A 20,462-nucleotide genomic window follows, 5' to 3' on the forward strand; every position below is an offset into this window, starting at 1 on the left:
TAGGGCCCTTTTACAATTTCTGAATGCCAGTTACCCCACTGCCCTCTCCTGTGGCTATTTTACCTTTGCACTGTAACATCCCCACCAGCTTCAAGGTTTTGATTTGTTACCTTGATCAGTTCTCTAGTGCACAGACCTCATGATACATCCCAACATTACAAGAAACAAATAAGGGTTTCCTTGCCTTCTTCTCAAAGTCATTATTGGTGCCTTGTGTGGGCGGTTTTCCAGGGTACCGATAAATGAGAAAATCACAACTAGATATTTGGTGGGGTGGGGAAAAAAAAAAGCAGATAAAGATAAAAGTAATTCCAAATGTTTCTTTCATCGCAAAACATTACATCAAGCATTTTGCTATCACAAACTAATCCAATACCATACATTATTGAACTAGGGGCCAGTTTAAGAATAATGAGTAGGCCATTTAGAACGGAGATGAGGAAAAACATTTTCACTTAGAGTGTTGTAAATCTGTGGAATTCTCTGCCTCAGAAGGCAGTGGAGGCCAATTCTCTGGATGATTAAGAGAGAGCTAGATAGAGCTCTTAATGATGGCGGAGTCAGGGGATATGGGGAGAAGGCAGGAACGGGGTACTGATTGTGGATGATCAGCCATGATCACATTGAATGGCGGTGCTGGCTCAAAGGGATGAATGGACTGCATCTGCATCTATTGTCTATTTGCTAAGCTATCCCCAAATCCTTTCCCCTAAATTCTTCAGTCTTTCTCTGCCATTCAGTACCTCGAGAAATAGGAAGAGAGACCAAACAGAGTTTTTGGCCACGTTGGATAGAATTCAGAGAAACTGATTTCACTACAGAAAAAATAAAAGTCCCTTTCAAAATCCGAAATACACGTTAGCACACTAATGGAAATAACCAGTGCAGTAGTTGAATAAATAGTTTGGAACCATTTAGAAAAAGGAAATGGTAGATATTCATTGGAAGAATGACATGCACGAGACATATGCAGTGTAAGGCCTGTTGGGCATCTTGGCTGGTAGACTTATAATGTCAAACAGAAATAAGATCGAAACTGAATAAACATTCAAAATTACAAGAAGATTTCATTGACATAGCATGTTATGGATTAATAAGATACTAATATCCCCTACCAACAATATCCCCTACCCACCCACACCATTACACATTAATTTCTACCACTATCCCACCACTCTTCTCACTCCCACCCCACCCAACTATATCCTCCCTGGTCTTTACATTTCACTCAAAAAGACACTCCTGGAGTATCTCAGCAGCTCTGACAGCATCTCTGGAGGGCATGGACATTTCACGTCTCTCCTTATACAAGACCATCGTCTCCTTCACACCATCTCCCTTTATTCATTGACTCCACCCATCTGCTCATAGACCACCCCCCCCCCCCCCAACCTCCAAAATGTATCCACCCATCATTTGTGTAGAAGGGAACTGCAGATGCCTGTTTATACCAAAGATAGACATAAAGTGCTGGAGTAACTCAGCAGGTCATGCAGCATCTCTGGAGAACATGGATAGGTGATGTTTCAGGTCAGGAACATCACCTATCCATGTTGTCCAGAGATCAGACTTAGTGATCTCTGGAGACTAAGTCTGAAGAAGGGTCCCAACCCAATAGGTCACCTATCCATGTTCTCCAGAGATGTTGCCTGACGTTACTCCAGCACTTTGTGTCTATCCACCCATCATTTGCCAGGCTTTGTTCTGACCTTCCCCCCCCCCACCTCCCCCACCACCTCTTTTCCAGCTTTTTCCCCACCCCCACACTAATCAGTCTAGAGAAGGGTCCCAACCCAAAACAATGCCCATCTATTCCTTCCAAAGATGCTGCCTGACCCGCTGAGATACTCCAGCACTTTATGCCTTCACAGGCGGCAAACCATGTTCAACTGCAACGTCATCAAAAGGTCATACATAAGTAAAATATCCACTGAAGCAGGGCATAAGTCACATGCACTAGGCCATTTACTGATCAGTGGCTTCTGATTAAGTGGAGGTGCACTACATTTAACCAGAAACTCCCTCCCTTGAGCATCCTGGAATTGTTCCAGTCAATCATCTTTAATGGAAAACATTTCTTCACTTGGTGCCTGCATCTTTCTAACCACACACGCGCCTGTTTTTCTCCTTATTCCCCCCCCCCCCCCACACTTACTTGTACATCAGAGAGAGAGCATTCATCTCCAGGATACCGGCCCATTCCTGCAAAACACCGCACAAAATTTGAAAGCAAACTAAAAAAAAAAGAAACTCCAAGTTTATACAAAAAAATGTTTGGAATATATTGATCGACAAGATATCTGAAGTTTATTTTGGACAAGGCGAGACTGCGTTTTATAAACGTACATTTTTTGAACTCTTTAAAAGAAATCTTTACTACTGCATCTCTCTCCCAGTGAGAGAGAGAGAGAGCCACAGAGTTTTACAGCGTGGAAACAGGCCATCGGCCCAACTTGCCCACACACACAGGTCAACATGTCCCAGCTACACTAGTCCCACCTGCCTGTGCTTGGTCCACATCCCTCCAAACCTGCCTATCCATGTACCTGTCTAACTGTTTCATAAATGTTAGGATAGACCCTGCCTCAACTACCTCCTCTGGCAGCTCGTTCTATACACCCACATCCCTTCGTGTGAAAAGGTTACCGCTCAAATCCCAATTAAATCTTTTCCCCTTCACCTTGAACCCATGTCCCCTGGTTCTTGACTCCCCTACTCTGGGCAAGAGACTCTGTGATCTACCCGATCTATTCCTCTCCCGATTTTGTACACCTCTACAATTTCATCCGGTGACTCGTATTTTCTGTAGCATTTACAAAAATTAGCATCCAACACTTTAAACACATAGAATAGTTAACAAATACTCACGGTCTCAAATTTGCAGTGGTTCACTCTCATGTAGGTAACGCATGTGTGTATGCGTATACGGAATACGCATTGGAGCATCCTCCTGCGCTCCAATGAATAGAGTCCCAGCCTGCCCGACCTCCCCCTATAGGTCAAATACTTGTGCAGAATCCTGCAGAGGGACTACCCACAGACAATGGACAATAGGTGCAGGAGGAGGCCATTCAGCCCCTCGAGCCAGCACCACCATTCAATGTGATCATGGCTGATCATTCTCAATCAGTACCCCGTTCCTGCCTTCTCCCCATACCCCCCGACTCCACTATCCTTAAGAGCTCTATCTAGCTCTCTCTTGACACCAGGGCATCTGAAGCTCATCACTGAGGTAACGGGCGAGGAACATGTACGTACCTTGGGGTCAGCCAAACGCTCCATGCGCTTATCATAAGAACCATCAATTAACTGAGAAAAGAAAAAAAAAGTTAACATTTCTGCCATATTTTGGGGGAAAATGCAACAAAATGTACCAATCAATTCTACAGATTATAAAGCAACTTCCAATTTTACATACAATTTTCCAACCGATTTATATTTCGTTAACAATTTTGCCGTTCGGAAGTGACAGTTTGTGGAGAGGTTTATCATTTTGGTGATTTTGGTGAGTCCAGCAGCCTTACCTGCACTCCGCCAGTGTACATCCAAGTCAACCTACGATTCTCTAGGAACCGGCAGTCCGACACCTCCTTTAATCCAGACAAAACTACCCAGGACCAAACCTTTGGGAGTGTCAGGAGCACAGGAACTTATTTAAAAATAAAGGTGGGCAGCACAGTGGCGCAGCAGGTGGAGCTGATGTCCCCTCAGCACCGTGGACCCTGGTTCAATCCTGACTTCGGGTGCTCTCTGTTGGGAGTTTGCAAGCTCCTGAATACGTATCTAAGGTGGGGGGGGGGAGAATTAAACAAGAACCCGAGGGGCAACTTTTTTTTTTTTTTACACACACACACACACAAAGGGGTGTTAGGTTTATGGAACGAGCTGCCGGAGGAGGTAGTTGAGGCAGGTTTTATCACAACGTTCAAGAAACATTTGAACATGTACGTAGATAGGACAGGTTTAGAGGGATGTGCGCCAAGAAACATTTGAGCATAGGACAGGTTTAGAAGGATGTGCACCAAACGCAGGTAGGTGGGACTAGTGTAGATGGGACATGTTGGTCAGTGTGGTCAGCTTGCGCCAAAGAGCCTGTTTCCATACTTTGTGACTTGACAACTCTGCCTGTGACTGCATGGGTTTCCTCCAGTTGCTCTGGCCTCTTCCCACATTCGAAAGACATGTTAGTTTGTAGTTTTATTTGGCCTTTTGTTTTTTTAAGTGCCCGTAATGCAGGAAGTGGATCAGAAAATAGGATAACAGAACTAGTTGATCAATGGTTAGCATGAGCTGAGGGGCCTGTTTCCTTGCTGTGTTTCTATAAGCACATCAAAAAGAGCAAAATATTCTTTGCTCAGAATAGACACACATCAGAATTTAGCCACCCATCTGGACAGTGACTCGTATTTTCTGTAGCATTTACAAAAAAATTAGCATCCAACACTTTAAACACATAGAATAGTCAACAAATACTCACGGTCTCAAATTTGCGGTGGTTCACTCTCATGTAGGTAACGCAGGTTTTTCTGATCTCCAAGTGATGGATTTGTGTCAGAAACAGCTGCCAAAGGGAAAACATTTAGATTGTTATTGAAGAAAACAAAAAGTCAACGTCTGGCCTTCAACACGACGTAAAAAGTAAATATTGAACGTTTTGCCAAATCAAGTCAAACAACGACACCGACACAAGTGTACCAGCAGCACGTTGCTGATTTTTGTTGAATATTTTACATGTTAGTCCCATTTTAAAGGTCGGACAGCAGAGGGTGGGAGCTTTGGCTGTGGAGTTACCTGCTCAGAGACTGCCCTGAAGAGACAGGAGCCATCCTTGGCGGTGAGCTTGCGGTAGAGTCCCTGGCTGCTCAGATACTCGTCCATGGTCACTTCACTCAGACACTTCTGCCCAAAGTACTTCCTGACCCCCTGTTGCATTTCTTTACCCCGCCATAGGGTAGGACCATGCTCTTCCTTAAAAAAATAAGTTTAAAAAAAAAACTCTGCACTGCACTTGACCAACGCAGGAACCCCAGTGGAGGAATAATGTTGTGTGTCTCCTGCCCAGCTCTGCTTGAAGGCTATGGACTGTTCCAACGACGCTCTTAGTCGACCAAGCGACGCCAGGTGTATCACATCTGCCTAATTACTAATAGAGAGAGAGAGAGAGAGAGACCCATCTTTCCCACCCTGTACAATCTATTGCTTGCTCACCACCTCCCCACCCAACAAACAAACAAACACACACACATACGTACACTGTAGGCTGTAAAAAAAAAATGTTAGCCAAAACTCTACAAACTACCCTTTATCTCGCTTTTCGTTTCAATTCATGAATCAAATGTATTTCAATGCTAAATGGCAGGAAATGTGAATCTGGTAGTTAACCAAAAAGTGGATTTATTTGTTGGGGAGGTTGGGTGGGGGTGTTGGTGGGGGTGTTGGTGTGGATGGGGGTGTTGGTGTGGGTGGGGGTGTGGGTGGGGGTGTTGAATTGAATCAGGACAAGATCAATTAGCAGGACACAATGCAATTGATGTTATGGGCTGCTGTCAGGAGTGTTTCAATTTCATGTGCAGCGACAGAGACGATTAGATTCTTACAGGTCTGTAAACGCCATGCAGATCAAACGTTACCGCTCAAATTAAGACAATACTCCTTTAATATTTATAAAACAATAGGATTCACTTTTCTCGTTTTTTTTATTTACAAACAAAAAACAAGTTCTTGCACTGCAAGGATTATCCAGCACGTTTTTTTTTTTCAAGCTGTCTGCTGGCTGGTACGTTCATTAAAGAGCAAGATTAAACTGTTGATAGGAATGGGCATCCTGAAACAATCACAATAAAGCTTCCAATAGTCTTGCACTGAACGTGTTGCAATATTCCATTTCGATGAAAAGTTCCCAGATTCACTTTCTAATTAATCTAATTGCAGTCAAGATGCTTTGATTAATCCGAAGAATTAATTGATTAATTGATTAATCTGAAGAAGGGTCTCGACCCGAAATGTCACCCATTCCCTCTCTCCTAGATGCTGCCTGACCTGCTGAGTTACTCCAGCATTTTGTGATACCTTCGATTAATCTTAATCCTTTTGAATTTAATAGGACTAGACTCAATTTCCATTCAGTAATTGCTGAAGGAATGTGATGCTATTGAGTTCAGCTGCAATGTTGAGGATGGTCAAATAACTTGAACAGTGATTGACTGGGAGTGCAATCGGCTTGATTGTAATCTGGAGGAAGGAACTCCAGATGCTGGTTTAAAACAAAGATAGACACAAAAAGCTGGAGTAACTCAGCATCTCTGGAGAGAAGGAATGGGTGACTTTTTGGGTCGAGACCCTTCTTCTGACTGGTTAGGGATAAGAGAAAGGTGAGATATAGACGATGATGTGGAGAGATAAAGAACAATGAATGAAAGATATGCAAAAATGTTTCGAAGATAAAGGAAACAGGCCATTGTTCAAGTCAAGCCAAGTTTATTTGTCACATACACATACAAGATGTGCAGTGAAATGAAAGGTCACCCACAGTCCAGCAATAGAGCAATAAAAATAAGCAATTTCATACACAATCACAAACCAACACAAAAAAAAAAGAAACATCCATCACAGTGAGTCTCCTCCAGTCACCTCCTCACTGTGATGGAAGGCCAGAATGTCTTTTCTCTTCCCCTGCCGTCTTCTCCCGCGGTCAGGTTGTTGAAGTTGCCATGTTCCAGGCCGTGCCGGACGGTGAAAGGTCCGCAGCGGGCCGATCCAAGCCCCGCGATCCGGCTGCACGTCGGGGCGGTCGTGGCCGGGCGGAGAAAATCCCGCGGCCTATTTCAGGCCGCGCCGGACGGTGAAAGGTGTTGGGTGCAAACGAGAAGCTGGTGCGACTTGGGTGGGGGAGGGATAGAGAGAGAGGGAATGCCGATGCTACCTGAAGTTAGAGAAATCAGTATTCATACCACTGGGCTGTAAGCTGCCCAAGCGAAATATTCATGTACAGTCTTTTAATTGACTGGATAGAACGCAACAAAAAAGCTTTTCACTGTACCTCAGCACAAGTGACAATAAACAAAACTAACTTCAGTGTTTATCATACCGGTTTTCCTTCATCTTCAAACTATCTCAGTGGAACATTCTAATTTTTCTTCATATTTTTTATTTTCATAACTAAAGGTTAATTGTAAGAGATATATTGGTGTTTTCATTTAGTGAAACTTATAGTCGAAATGTAGGCTTTTCCCCACAGAAACACACGTAGGTTTAAAAATCGAATGCAAACACCCAAATCTCTCCCATGTTCCCACCAGACAAGTGTCGCACATAGAAACAAGGTGCAGGAGGAGGCCATTTGGCCCTTCGAGCCAGCACCGCTATTCATTGTGATCATGGCTGATCATCCACAATCAGTAACCCGTGCCTGCCTTCTCCTCATATCCCTTGATTCCACTAGCCCCTAGAGCTCTATCTAACTCTCTTTTAAATTCATGGCATGCTGGTTCAGTGGTAGGGTTGCTGCCTTACGGCGCCAGAGGCCCGGCTTCGATCCTGATACGGGCGCTGTCTGTATGGAGTTTGTACGTTCTCCCCGTGACCTGCCTGGGTTTTATCCAGGTGCTCCGGTTTCCTCCCACACTCCAAAGACGTGCAGGTTTGCAGGTTAATTGACTTGCTGTAAATGTAAATGTAAATTGTCCCTAGTGTGTGGAGGGTAGTGTCGGTGTGCGGGGATCGCTGGTCGGTGCGACCTTGGTGAGCCGAAGTGTCTTTTTCTGCACTGTTATCTCTATGTTGCAAAGGAATTGGCTTTTTTCTCTTGAAGGTTGATGCAAAAAGGGGGTATGGGGAGAAAGCAGGAACGGGGTACTGATTGAGAATGATCAGCCATGATCACATTGAATGGTGGTGCTGGCTCTAAGGGCCGAATAGCCTACTCCTTCACCTATTGTCTATTGTCTAAAAAGCTGGAGTAACTCAGCGGGACAGGCAGCATCTCTGGAGAAAAAGAAGAGGTGACGTATCGAATCGAGACCCTTCTTCAGACTGAGAGTCAGGGGAGAGGGAAACGAGAGATACAGATGGTGACGTAGAGAGATACGGAACAAATAAATGAAAGATGTGCAAAAAAGTTATGCATGATAATGGGAACAGGCCATTGTAAGCTGTGGGCTAGGTGAAAACGAGTTGCCGACAATGAGACTCAACAAGACGATTTTGAACCTAGTTCAACGACTTGGGTGGGGGAGGGACAGAGAGAGGGGGTGCAAGGGTACTTGAAGTTCGAGAAATCAATATTGATACCGCTGGGTTGTAAGCTGCCCAAGTGAAATATGAGGTGCCGATCATTTATTTTCATTTCACCATATCCAACACAATAAACATACCTTTCAAATTATAATGAAATAATAAGGAACTGCAGATGCTGGTTTGTACCAAAGATGGGCACAATGTGCTGGAGTAACTCAGTGGGTCAGTCAGCATCCCTGCAGAACATGGATAGGCGACGTATTGGGTCAGAACCCTTCTTCAGACTTTCAAATTACCTTACCTTTCAAATTACAGCACAGTCTGAAAACATGTTTTTTTTAAATAAAGAAATACAAGATTCCCAGACAACTTTTCCAAATCTATATACTAAAACTCTCGTTTGTTTGTTTGTTTGTTTGTTTGTGATTGAACTACAGCCAAAACGGTACACGATAGCGTGACAATTTTAGGCCCACCTTACTCACCGTCGTCCCTTTTGTGATAATGCAAGTAGTTTTATTGAAATCGGTGTTGTATTTTTAAAGTTATTCACGTTTTAAAGTTTAAATCTATCTCCTAGGGGGGGAGGGGGGTGGGAGGGATGGAGGGAGGATAAGTGGGGTTGAGGAGGGTGGAGGGTAAGAGGGGGAGGGAAAGGGGGAGGAGGGATGATGGGAGAGGGGGAAGGAGGGAGGGGGGAGAGGGGAAGGGGCGAGGAGAGGGTGCTGCACCAATGCAGGAGAGGTTTGGGCCCAACGGGTCCACTTGGTCTAGTATATATATAAAATTCTGATACCTGTTATCATCTGGGCCAATTGTACTAATATCATCAATGAATGTTTATTACAAGTATTATAATGAAAGGTTAATTTATCAAGGATAGTCAGCAAAAGAGCTTCAAGGTTCTATAAAGGACATGAATATCAGATTTGATTCTTTCAATGAGACAATTAAGTACATTACTTCACACCATAACCATCACAAGGTACAAATTAAGCAGGTCAAATATAAAATGATTAGGTTTACTTGAACATAAGTGCAGAGTGATTATATTAAGGAAATAATATTTGGCTTCAGAAGCAGATGTGAGTGGTAATACCAGCTGTGCTGTGTTGGAATAACTCGGCCGGTCGGGCAGCACCTCTGGAGAACATGGACAGGTGACGTTTCGGTTCGGGTCCCTTCTTCATGTTCATAAGGGCTAGGAGCAGAATTAGGCCATTTGGCCCATTGTCTACTCTGCTATTCAATCATGGCTGATCTATCTCTCCCTCCTAACCCCATTCTCCTGCCTTTTCCCCTTAACCTCTGACACCCGTACTAATCAAGAATCTATCTATCTCTTGCCTTAAAAATATCCATTGATTTCAGACTGATTTTTTTTTACTGCTGTGCGTTCAGAGGGGGTGAGATTGGAGTGAATAACAGGAGTGGAGAAGGCAAGACAATGGAAATAAAAAAGCCCAGAGGGGGTAGAAGGTCGGCAGGGACATAAAAAACCGGCAGGGGTTAAGGCTTGGGTCAGACCCAGGCTCTGGTGAGTGGTGAACACTTGTTTTGGATTTGTGTGCTTGTCAGGATGTATATTGAACTTTAGAAATGATGAGCCATTTTACTTTGCCACTGTGCAGTGGAACCATTGGTGTGGATTTACATCGTGTTACCAACAACGAAGGGAAAGTTGTTTTCAATCTACTTTTAAACGCAACAATTATTTTAATGCCTGGTCTTTCCAAACATTTCTCAAAATGTCTTAAATATTCAAGAATCTCACTATTACAGCACTATCTTTAGTTCAAAGAGTATCTGTAACTGAAAAGGGCATACCATTGAAATCAATTTGGTCGGAAGTAAGTCAACCTTTTAAATTGAAAACAATCTTTTACGTGAGCAAACATGCTGACATAATTTATTTTTTTGCAGCACGGTGGCGCAGCGGTAGAGTTGCTGCCTTACAGCGCCAGAGACCCAGGTTCGATCCCGACTAAGGGGGCTGTCCGTGTGGAATTTGGAAGTTCCCCCTGTGACCACGAGGGTTTCCTCCCACATCCCAAAGACGTGCAGGTTTGTAGGTCAATTGGCTTCTACAAAATTTGTCCCTGGTGTGTGGGATAGAACAAGTGTACGGGTGATCCCGGACTGTGGACTCTGTGGACCAAAAGGCCTGTTGCCATGCTATATTTCTAAACTAAACAAAGTGGTATTTAGTTGAGCCAGCAATCTATTGGGATGAGAAAGTGAGATAGCGGATCGAGGTTGAACGGGTGATCGCTAGTCCGTGTAGGCCGAAGTGCCTGATTCCATACTGTATCTCGAAACTAAACTAGGTAACAGATAGAGAAATAAATATGGAATCAAATTATGAAATGCAAGTCGGTAAATAACAATCTGAGAAAACACATTTATTGCACAGTCCAAGGCAAATGAATAGTGTTTGATTTATGTTGGAAGGAACTGCAGATGCTGGTTTACACCGAAGGTAGACACAAAATGCTGGAGTAACTCAGCGGAACTGGCAGCATCTCTGGAGAGAAGGAATGAGTGACGTTTCAGGTCAAGACCCTTCTTCAGACGGTCGACAAATGAATAGTGTTTGATTTATTTCTGTAGAGCAAACTCTTCCCTGGCCCTGTCCATGATTACGTTCAAAAAATATCATGGCAGAAATTATTTCAATAGGATGGGTTAAATTCTCTAGTTTGTTGCCACGGTGTACTCTGGAGATACTAAACAGAGCCTCGTTGCTCTTTAAAAAACTATTTAGGCCATTGAAATCCAAAGACATGATCCATAAACGCCGCAAATTTTTCTGGGTGCCCCAAAGGAAATGGTTTCAAAGAACTGAAGTCTGATTTCTGTAATGTTTTACGAAGTGTGCTGGGGAAAACAAAAAGAAGCAAAAATAAAGTTAATAATCTGATTGGAAACCCAAAGTAACAATTTCTACTTCCTAAAATCTCTCTGCAATGTACTGGGCCAAGACACAGCGGCACCTTTTGGCAGAGCTGAATTAATGCTTTGCCTACAAAGTAACCGATCGAATGGACACGTTCTCAGAAAGAACATTATGTCTGGATCAACGAACCCATACAGTTAAAGGTGATTGATTATACATTGACAAAATCATAAAGGGAAGATTGAGAAATTGCAGGTACAGTACAGGCAACTCTGTGTCTCAGGCGTTTTTTGCTTTCGCGTTTTTGAAATAATGCGCTTGTCTAACTAATGCCAAAACCTAATTTATTTGCTGTAGTTTAAAAAATAATGGTGCTCAAATTTACGACTGGTTTTGAAACATATCTGTTTAATTTGCGAGTTTTTGAATTACGTGTGGGCTTTTCAGGAATGTAAACCGCTCGTGGCATTGGTCCTTCTTCGGACTGATTGTAGTGGGGGGGGAGAGAAAAGTGGGGTTACGACCCAGCCCCCCCTTCTCTTCCTTGTAACCAACCCACAAGTGCACCCATTCCACTCCCTACCCTGCCCCCCTTCCGCCACCCCTACCAACTACACCCCATTCCGTGGCATCACACTTCTCTCCTCATCTTACAGCCTTGTGTTTACTTTTCATCTTTGGCATGCTGAAAAAAAAATATTTAGATGTGGTATTAGACAAAACCAAGAGTTTTCAAAGGAAACCTTTATGATTTGTTTATAGATACAGCGCGGAAACGGGTCCTTCGGACCACCGAGTCCGCACCGACCAGCGATCCCCGCACATTGACACTATCCTACACTAGGGCCAATTTTTACATTTTTATACCTTACCAATTAACCTGCAAACCTGAACGTCTTTGGAGTGTGGGGAAAAAACCCAAGATCTCGGAGAAAACCCACGCAGGTCACGGGGAGAACGTACAAACTGTATGGATGAGCACCCATAGTCGGGATCGAACCCGGGTCTCTGGCGCTGTGAGTGCCTTTGTCCACTCATTTGCCTTTCAAACCCCCCACACCTGTATCCACCTATCGCTTGCCAGGCTTTATCCCGCTCCACCTCTTTTCCAGCTGTTTCCTCCTTACAATTAGTCTGATGAAGAGTCCCCAACTTAAACGTCACCTATCCATGCTTAGTTTAGTTTAGTTTATTTATTGTCACATGTACCGAAAAGTACAGCGTAAGGCTTTTTTGTTTCCACAGAATTAAAGGACGTTCTTTTGGGAAGGAAATGAGGAGACCAATGATCGCCCTTATTATACTGGTTCTATCGTACATCCTGGGGACAATTTACAGAAGCCAATTAACTTACAAACCAACACGTCTTTGGAGTGTGGAAGGAATCTGGAGCCCCTGGAGAAAACCCACGCGGTCACAAGGAGAACGTACAAACTCTGTACAGACAGCGCCCGTCGTCAGGTTCGAACCCGAGTCTCTGGCGCTGAAAGGCAACAACTCTACCGCTGTGCCATTGTGCCACCCTGTGATTAGAAGAGGGGGGGACTTCATTAAATCTTACCAAATAGTGAATGGCCTGGATAGAGTGGATGTGGAGAGGATGTATCCACCAGTGGAAGAGTCTAGGACCAGAGGTCGTAGCCTCAGAATTAAAGGATGATCTTTGAGGAAGGAGATGAGGAGGAATTTATTTAGTGCGAGGGTGGTGAATCTGTGGAATTCAATGCCACAGAAGGATGTGGAGGCCAAGTCAATGGGTATTTTTATGGCAGAGATTGGTAGATTCTTGATTAGTACAAGGCAGGAGAATGGGGTTAGGGAGGAGAGATAGATCAGCCATGATTGAATAGCGTAGTAGGATTGATGGGCCGAATGGCCTAATTCTGCCCCTATCACATGAAATCCTTTGGTTCTATAGAGGATTGACTCTACCTGCAAGTACAGTACAGGAGATGTCCATCACGGTGTAGCTGTTTGGCCAGTTCCAACTGGTGATTGTTCATCAACTTCTCATTAATAACAACTATGAGGGGCTTCCCTGCTTCAAGGATTTCAAGACAACTTCCAGCACCTGTAGGAGGGAACAATCACACCACCATAAAAATCAATCCAAAGGAACTTATTTCACACTCCACAGCATTCTCAGGAGAGAAACAACCCATCTGCTGGAAGTACCGTATTAACACTTGATGTGTAACCAGTGATAATATAATCGAGGCAGCAGACAAGATCATAAATATATTAACTAATGAGCAATAGGTTTTATGACAATAGTGCCAAATCCTTTCCCTACAATTATAACTGCAGTTAAAATTTGGTACAAAACAGAGATCGAGTTTTATTCACCAATAAACAAAGTAACTAATCAGAGGCGATTGTGGTTTTTAAACTGGCTGATTTGTTTCTGATCTTACACATGAATGGCATGGTGGCGCGGTGGTAGAGTTGCTGGCTCACAGCACCGGAGACCCAGGTTCGATCCTGACTACGGGTGCCGTCTGTACGGAGTTTGTACGTTCTCCCCATGACCTGCGTGGGTTTTCTCCGGGTGCTCCGGTTTCCTCCAACACTCCAAAGACGTGCAGGTTTGTCACAGGTTGCTGTGAGCCAGCAACTCTACCATTGAGTTGACCTGCGTGAGAACGTACAAACTTGGTAAAGACAGCACCCGTAGTCAGTATCGAACCCGGGTCTCCAGCGCTGAAAGCGCTATAAGGCAGCAACTCTATCGTTGCGCCATGGTGCCGCCCCAAGAGACGAACGTTTCATCACTTAAGGTGCCATACGTACCAGCATGACTAATAACAAGAGCAGCGTTCCGAATGTCATCTGCTATGGTGTCTTTGAACCGATAAACTTCAACTGTAAAGTCTGTTCCAACTGAAGGTTTTGGCTCAACAAATCCACGGCCAATCTGAAGAATAAGCTTTCTGTAGCCCAGGTCTTTAAGAATCTAAGGATAAATAATAAACAATGAAGATAGCTAGCTAACAAATCTGAACAGGATGGGAAACAGAAACAAGCCAAACTTACACTGAAGGCAGACACAAAATGCTGGAGTAACTCAGCAGGCTAGACAGCATCTCTGGAGAGGAATAGGTGATGTTTCGGGTCAAGACCCTTCTTCAGACCCTGCAGTTTAGTTTAGATACAGCATGGAAGCAGGCCCTTCAGCCCACCGAGTCTACGCCAGACTTAGTCCCATCTCCACCTATCACGAATGAATGAATGAATAAATGAATGTCACCCATTCTTTCTCTCCAGAAATGTTGCCTAACCAGTGAGTTACTCCAGCACTTTGTGTCTATCTAGCAGCATTGTTGAGTCAAGAGAGAGCGGATTAATGGACATATGAACCGGGAACTGAAGAATGAATCGCATTCATGTTCCTTGCAAATTTACTTTAACAATTTTTTCCTATCTTCGTCTGTGCGGGAAGGAACCGTAAATGCTGGTTTACACCGGACAGACACAAAATGCTGGAGTAACTCAGCGGGGCAAGCAGCATCTCTGAAAATAAGGAAAGGGTGACGTTTCGGGTCTGAAGAAGGTTCTCGACCCAAAACTTCATCCATTCCTTCTCTCCGGAGATGTTGCCTGTCCCACTGAGTCCAGCATTTTGTGTCTATCTTCCTTTCTTAGTCTCTTGGCTTAATTGTGCTTAACTCTAAATACTGACAGAGTTGTAAATCTGTGTAATTCTGCCTCAGAGGGCAGTGGAGGCCAATTTTCTGGATGCTTTCAAGAGAGAGCTAGATAGAGCTCTTAACGATAGCAGAGTCAAGGGGTATGGGGAGAAGGCAGGAACGGGGTACTGATTGAGAATGATCAGCCAATCATCATATTGAATGGTGGTGCTGGCTCGAAGGGCTCCTGCACCTATTGTCTATTGTCCATTTTCTATTGACCTTTACAGTAACTTTATATATGACACCTGTTTGGATCTATTAAAATGCTTAATTTCCTTTTGTAGGCCATACTTTAGAATCTTTTCCCAATTTGTGTTTGTTCTGCAGGAACGTTTCTGTACCTTCTGACACATTAGCCACTCTTGGAGGAACTATGGCTGAATGGATAAAGGTGAATTTGTCCCTCTCCCATGCTACAAGAGGTACAGAAGCGTGAAAACACACACCTCCAGATTCAGGGACAGTTTTTTCCCCAGCTGTTATCAGGCAACTGAATCAACCTACCAGCAACCAGAGAGCAGTGCTGAAGTACTATCTACCTCATTGGTGACCCTCGGACTATCCTTGATTGGACTTTGCTGGCTTTACCTTGTACTAGACTGTATTCCCTTTATCATGTATCTGTACACTGTGGACAGCTCGATTGTAATTGTGCATTGCATTTTCTGCTGACTGGATAGCGTGCGACCACAAAGCTTTTCACTGCACCTCAGTGCACGTGACAATAAACTAAAACTAAAATATTCTACTAAAGGTAGGCACAAAGCTCTGGAGTAACTCAGCGGAGCAGGGCAGCGTCTGTGGAGAGGAGGAAAGGGCGACGTTTCAGGTCGAGACCCCTTTCTTCCTCAGACAGATGTCCTACTACAATCCCGACTCATTTCACCCATGCCATCAGGAAGAAGGTACAGGAGCCTGAAAACTGTAACATCCAGGTTCAGGAACAGCTTCTTCCCTACAGCCATCAGGCTATTAAACACCACAACCTCAAATAAGCTCTGAACTTCAATAGACTTATTATTATTATTGCACTATTGTTTGTTTTTTTGAGTATGTGTGTGTATGTATGTGTGTATATATATATATATATATATGTGTGTGTCAGGCGGCAGCTGCAGTGCCCCCACCCGGCCTGCTTTTTCTGCTTTCTACTACACAACCGTCAACAGCTGGGCTATCTCGTGCAGGTTTAGCTCGCGTGGGTACTGGTTGCAAAAGGGTTATTTAGATTTTTACTTGGGCATGTTTGGTGAGATGATCTACGTCCAAGTTGTCGAGCTGTGACTTGAAGAGTGACAAGGTTGGTGCACATCTGGTGGTGTCGGCAAGGATGTTCCACTCTGGGATAGTCTGCATTTTATACCTGCATAATATTCTGCATTTTATACCATTAAAATGCAGAATATATCTCATCTATCAATTCACAGATTTTTGTCATTTTTCTTTTAAAATGTTTTTGCAAGTTTCTGCCTACTAAAATGGCGCCGTGACATACTACGGTTTTTAGGGTCGAGTGGTCTATCTTGTTCCTCTAGTATCTTTGGTTTGTACATTCTCCCCATGATCTGCATGGGTTTTCTCTGGGTGCTTCGGTTTTCTCCCACACTCCAAAGACGTGCAGGTTTGTAGGTTAATTGGCTTGGTAAATGTAAATTGTCCCTAGTAAATGTAAAAACTGTTCCTTCCAGTGTAGTCCCTGGTGGACTCTTCGGAAGTAATAACCACAAGATCCAAGCGGTGGCGCCCCCACCCAGCCGTTGCCAGGCGACACGGTGGCGCCCCCACCCGGCCGTTGCCAGGGAAACAGCAGCGCCCCCACCCGGCCGTTGCCAGGCAGCAGCAGCACCCCCATCCGGCCGTTGCCAGGCGACATGGTGGCGCCCCCACCCGGCTGTTGCCAGGCGACACAGTGGCGCCCCCACCCGGCCGTTGCCAGGGAGCGGCAGCGCCCCCACCCGGCCGTTGCCAGGCGACACAATGGCGCCCCCACCCAGCCGTTGCCAGGGAGCGGCAGCTCCCTCACCCGGCCGTTGCCAGGCGACACAATGGCGCCCCCACCCGGCTGTTGCCAGGCGACACAGTGGCGCCCCCACCCGGCCGTTGCCAGGGAGCGGCAGCACCCCCACCTGGCCGTTGCCAGGGGGCAGCAGCTCCCCCACCCGGCCGTTGCCACGGAGCGGCAGCAGCGCCCCCACCCAGCCGTTGCCATGTAGCAGCGGCGGCAGCAGCGCCCCCACCCGGCCGTTGCCATGTAGCAGCGGCGGCAGCAGCGCCCCCACCCGGCCGTTGCCATGTAGCAGCAGCGGCCCTGTCTCTCCGCCTCCCTCACAGTCCCCTGTCCACCCTACCGGCGGGCCAGTGGCGGCCTCTCCCTCCCTCTGTGACAATGGCGGCCGCATCTCGCTCACTAACTCCTCACATTCCCCTGTCCTCCCTCCCGGCGGCGGGTCAGTGGCGGCCGCGGCCTCTCCCATCTCTCTCTCTCTCTCTCTGCGGCAATGGCGGCCCCGTCTCCTCTCTCCCCCCCTCACAGTAACTTGTCTACCGTCTCTCCCCCCACCAGCGGCTGCCCCGGCCCCGGCCCCGTCCCCGTCCCTCCCTCCTGGCTTTGCGGCAATGGCGCCCCCCCCTCCCTCTCCCTCCCCGGGTGTAATGGCGGCGGCCCTGCTCCGTCCCCGTCCCCACCGCGGCGGTAACTCACCTTCACTGCCCTCTCGGAGGAGATCTCCTCCACCAGATCGTCGAAACTCGTGGTGCCCACCGTGACGAACGCCGACTCCATCCTCCCGGCGCGGCGGCGGCGGCGACAGCGAGCAGGCAGGCAGGGTGGCAGGGTGGGCGGGCAGGGCGGGGACGGGCCGAGCGGCGGCTGAGCCGGAGTGGGCAGAGAGAGGGAGGGAGGGAGGGAGGGAGAGACGGGTTGCAGAGTGGAGTTTAAGTAACTCACACTCACACACACGATGCAAACTGGTCCAATCGTCAAGTCAACAGGATTTAAACCACAGCTAACAATGAATGAATGAATGAATGAATTGTGGAGCAATGTACTGCAGATGCTGCTTAAAACCGAAGATGGACACAAAATGCTGCACAACAATGAAGGATCAGTCTGAAGAAGGGTCTTGACCCCGAAAAGAATCACCCATTCCTTCTCTCCAGAGATGCTGCCTGACCTGCTGAGTTACTCCAGCATTTTGTGAAATAAATACCTTCGATTTGTACCAGCATCTGCAGTTATTTTCTTACACTAGTCTGAAGAAGGGTCTCGACCCGAAAAAAAACACCCATCCCTTCCCTCCAGAGATGCTGCCTGGCCCGCTGACAACGACCTGTTTCCTTTACCATCATCGTTACTTTTTTGGCATATCTTTCATTTATTGGTTCTATATCTCTCTCCATGTCAAGGGATGACGGATTCAAGGGATATTATGGAGAGACAGCCGGAACGGGGTCCTGATTTTGGATGATCAGCCATGATCATATTGAATGGCGGTGCTGGCATATGTTTCTATCTGCTGGCGGTGCTGGCTATTTTCTATGTTTCTATATCTCTAGTTTCCCTCTCCCCCTAACTCAGTCTCGAAGGAGGGTCTCGAACCGAAACGTCACCCATTCCTTCTCTCCAGAGATCCTGCCTATCCCGCTGAGTTACTCCAGCATTTTTTAATCTATCTATCTATCTTGAATGAATGCTTTTATTTGTCGTTGAAAGCACTGCATACGACAAAATTATTATTGCCACTCCATTGGTGCATAATATACTAACATAAAAGCACAGGACACAATTTAAAAACAATGTTATTTAACTAGGGCTTGAAGATAAATAAATAATCAATATTGCAATATATCTTCGGTTTGAACCAGCATCTGCATTTCCTTCCTACACATAATATGATTCTTTGCAGCAGCATTACAAACCTACAAACGCAACGATACACATGGATAATATATAATAAATTATAGACAATAATAAACAAATGTTATGGAGGAAGGAAGCGCAGATGTTGGTTTGGCTTGGCGGTGAGGAGTCAAGTCAATAGAGTCAGGTTCTTGGAGTAGCATAACCGACCTGTAAACATAATAATACACAATAATAAACAATAAATTAGAAACAATATAAGCAATGATATACAATTATTTATTGTGTAGGAAGGAACTGCAGATGCTGATTTACACTGAAGGTAGACACAAAATGCTGAAATAACTCAGCGGGTTAGGGAGCATCTCTGGATAGAAGGAATGGGTGACCATTTGGGTCAAGGCCTTCATCAGACACTCAGGGACGAGGGAAACAAGATATGGAAGGGTACAAAGCGCATGCTAGGAATGAGATATTTTATTTGTTGTAAACAATAAATAATATATATTTCAAAAAAATTAATAACCAGAATACATGCTCATATACCATAGGAGCAGAAATAGGCCATTTGGTTCATCAAATCTACTCCGCCATTCAATCATGGCTGATCTATCTCTCCCTCTCAACCCCATTGTCCTGCTTTCTCCCCATAACCCCTGAAACCCGTACTAATCACAAATCTATCAATCTGCATCTTAAATATATCCATTGATTTGCTCTCCACTGTCGTCTGTGGCAACAAATTCCACAGATTCACCTGACTAAAATTCCTCCTCATCTCTTTTTTTAAAGGTACATCCTTTTAAATACTGGGCTTTCTGCTGACTGGATAGCACGCAACAAAAGCTTTTCACTATACCTTGTTAAGCGTGACAATAAATTAAATTAAGCAAAAAAAAACCCTAGTCCTTGGTATAATCAAAGTCAATCCAGTGAAATTCATGGATCGTCATGAATTCATTTCATTATGAATTATGCTGCTTTACACAAAAGGACTCAAAAGGCTGGAGTAACTGAGCCTGTCCAGCAGAATCTCTGGAGAACATGGATAGGTGAAGTTTTGGGTTTGTACCCTTACTCTGAAGAAGGGTCTCAACCCAAAAATGTCACCTATCCATCTTCTCCAGAGATGTTGCCTGACCCGCTGAGTTACTCTAACACTTTGTGTCTTTCACTGGTATTGGTTTAGGTTTATTATTGTCACGTGTACTGAGATACAGTGAGAAACCATGTTTCACATGCTATCCAAGCAGATCAGACCATACATATGCACAACAGGTAGCGCAAACAGAGAAAGGAAACAGAGTGCCAAATGCTGGAGTACCTCAGTGGGTCAGGCAACATCTCTGGAGAAGATGGATGTTACAACTGCAGAGAAAGTACAGATGTTTTTTTTAAAGTGGAAAAGGTGCAATAAGATTGGAAGATCAGGAATATATCCTTAGCATAACCGAGGTACTTTCAGGAGTCTGATCAGCCGGTAAGAAACTGTTCTTTAATCTGTGCTTTTGTATCTTCTGCCTGGAAGGAGAGAAAATGACAGGTTGAAGCATCTTTGATAATGTTGGTTGCTTTCCTGAGGCAGAGTGAAGTGTAGATGGAGTCGATAGGGGGAAGGCTGGCTTGCGTAATGGACTGGGATGCGTTAATAGCTCTCTGAAATTTCTTGCAGCCCTGAGCTGTTGACATACTAAGCTGTGATGCATCATGACAGGATGCTTTCTGTGGTGCCTCTGTAGAAACTGGCAGGAGTATTTCCAGCATTTGCTGTTCTTGTGCTGAG

The 20,462-nt window shown here is 45.1% G+C and overlaps 1 protein-coding gene across 1 annotated transcript in view; it reads right to left on the bottom strand.

Annotated features, from left to right (window-relative positions):
- alg13 (ALG13 UDP-N-acetylglucosaminyltransferase subunit) overlaps positions 1-18,406 on the bottom strand; it is a 61,832-nt gene extending 43,426 nt beyond the window's left edge. Inside the window, 10 exon segments of the mRNA XM_078411857.1 lie at positions 185-257; positions 2,156-2,202; positions 3,259-3,309; positions 4,478-4,561; positions 4,792-4,968; positions 9,206-9,260; positions 10,993-11,112; positions 13,064-13,202; positions 13,922-14,084; positions 17,522-18,406. Of these exon segments, the coding sequence (XP_078267983.1) occupies positions 185-257; positions 2,156-2,202; positions 3,259-3,309; positions 4,478-4,561; positions 4,792-4,968; positions 9,206-9,260; positions 10,993-11,112; positions 13,064-13,202; positions 13,922-14,084; positions 17,522-17,602 (990 nt within the window). The 5' untranslated portion in view covers positions 17,603-18,406.
- Between the last annotated feature and the right edge of the window lie 2,056 nt (positions 18,407-20,462).

Source organism: Rhinoraja longicauda, chromosome 15 (assembly GCF_053455715.1).
Source record: "Rhinoraja longicauda isolate Sanriku21f chromosome 15, sRhiLon1.1, whole genome shotgun sequence".
NCBI lineage: Eukaryota > Metazoa > Chordata > Chondrichthyes > Rajiformes > Arhynchobatidae > Rhinoraja > Rhinoraja longicauda.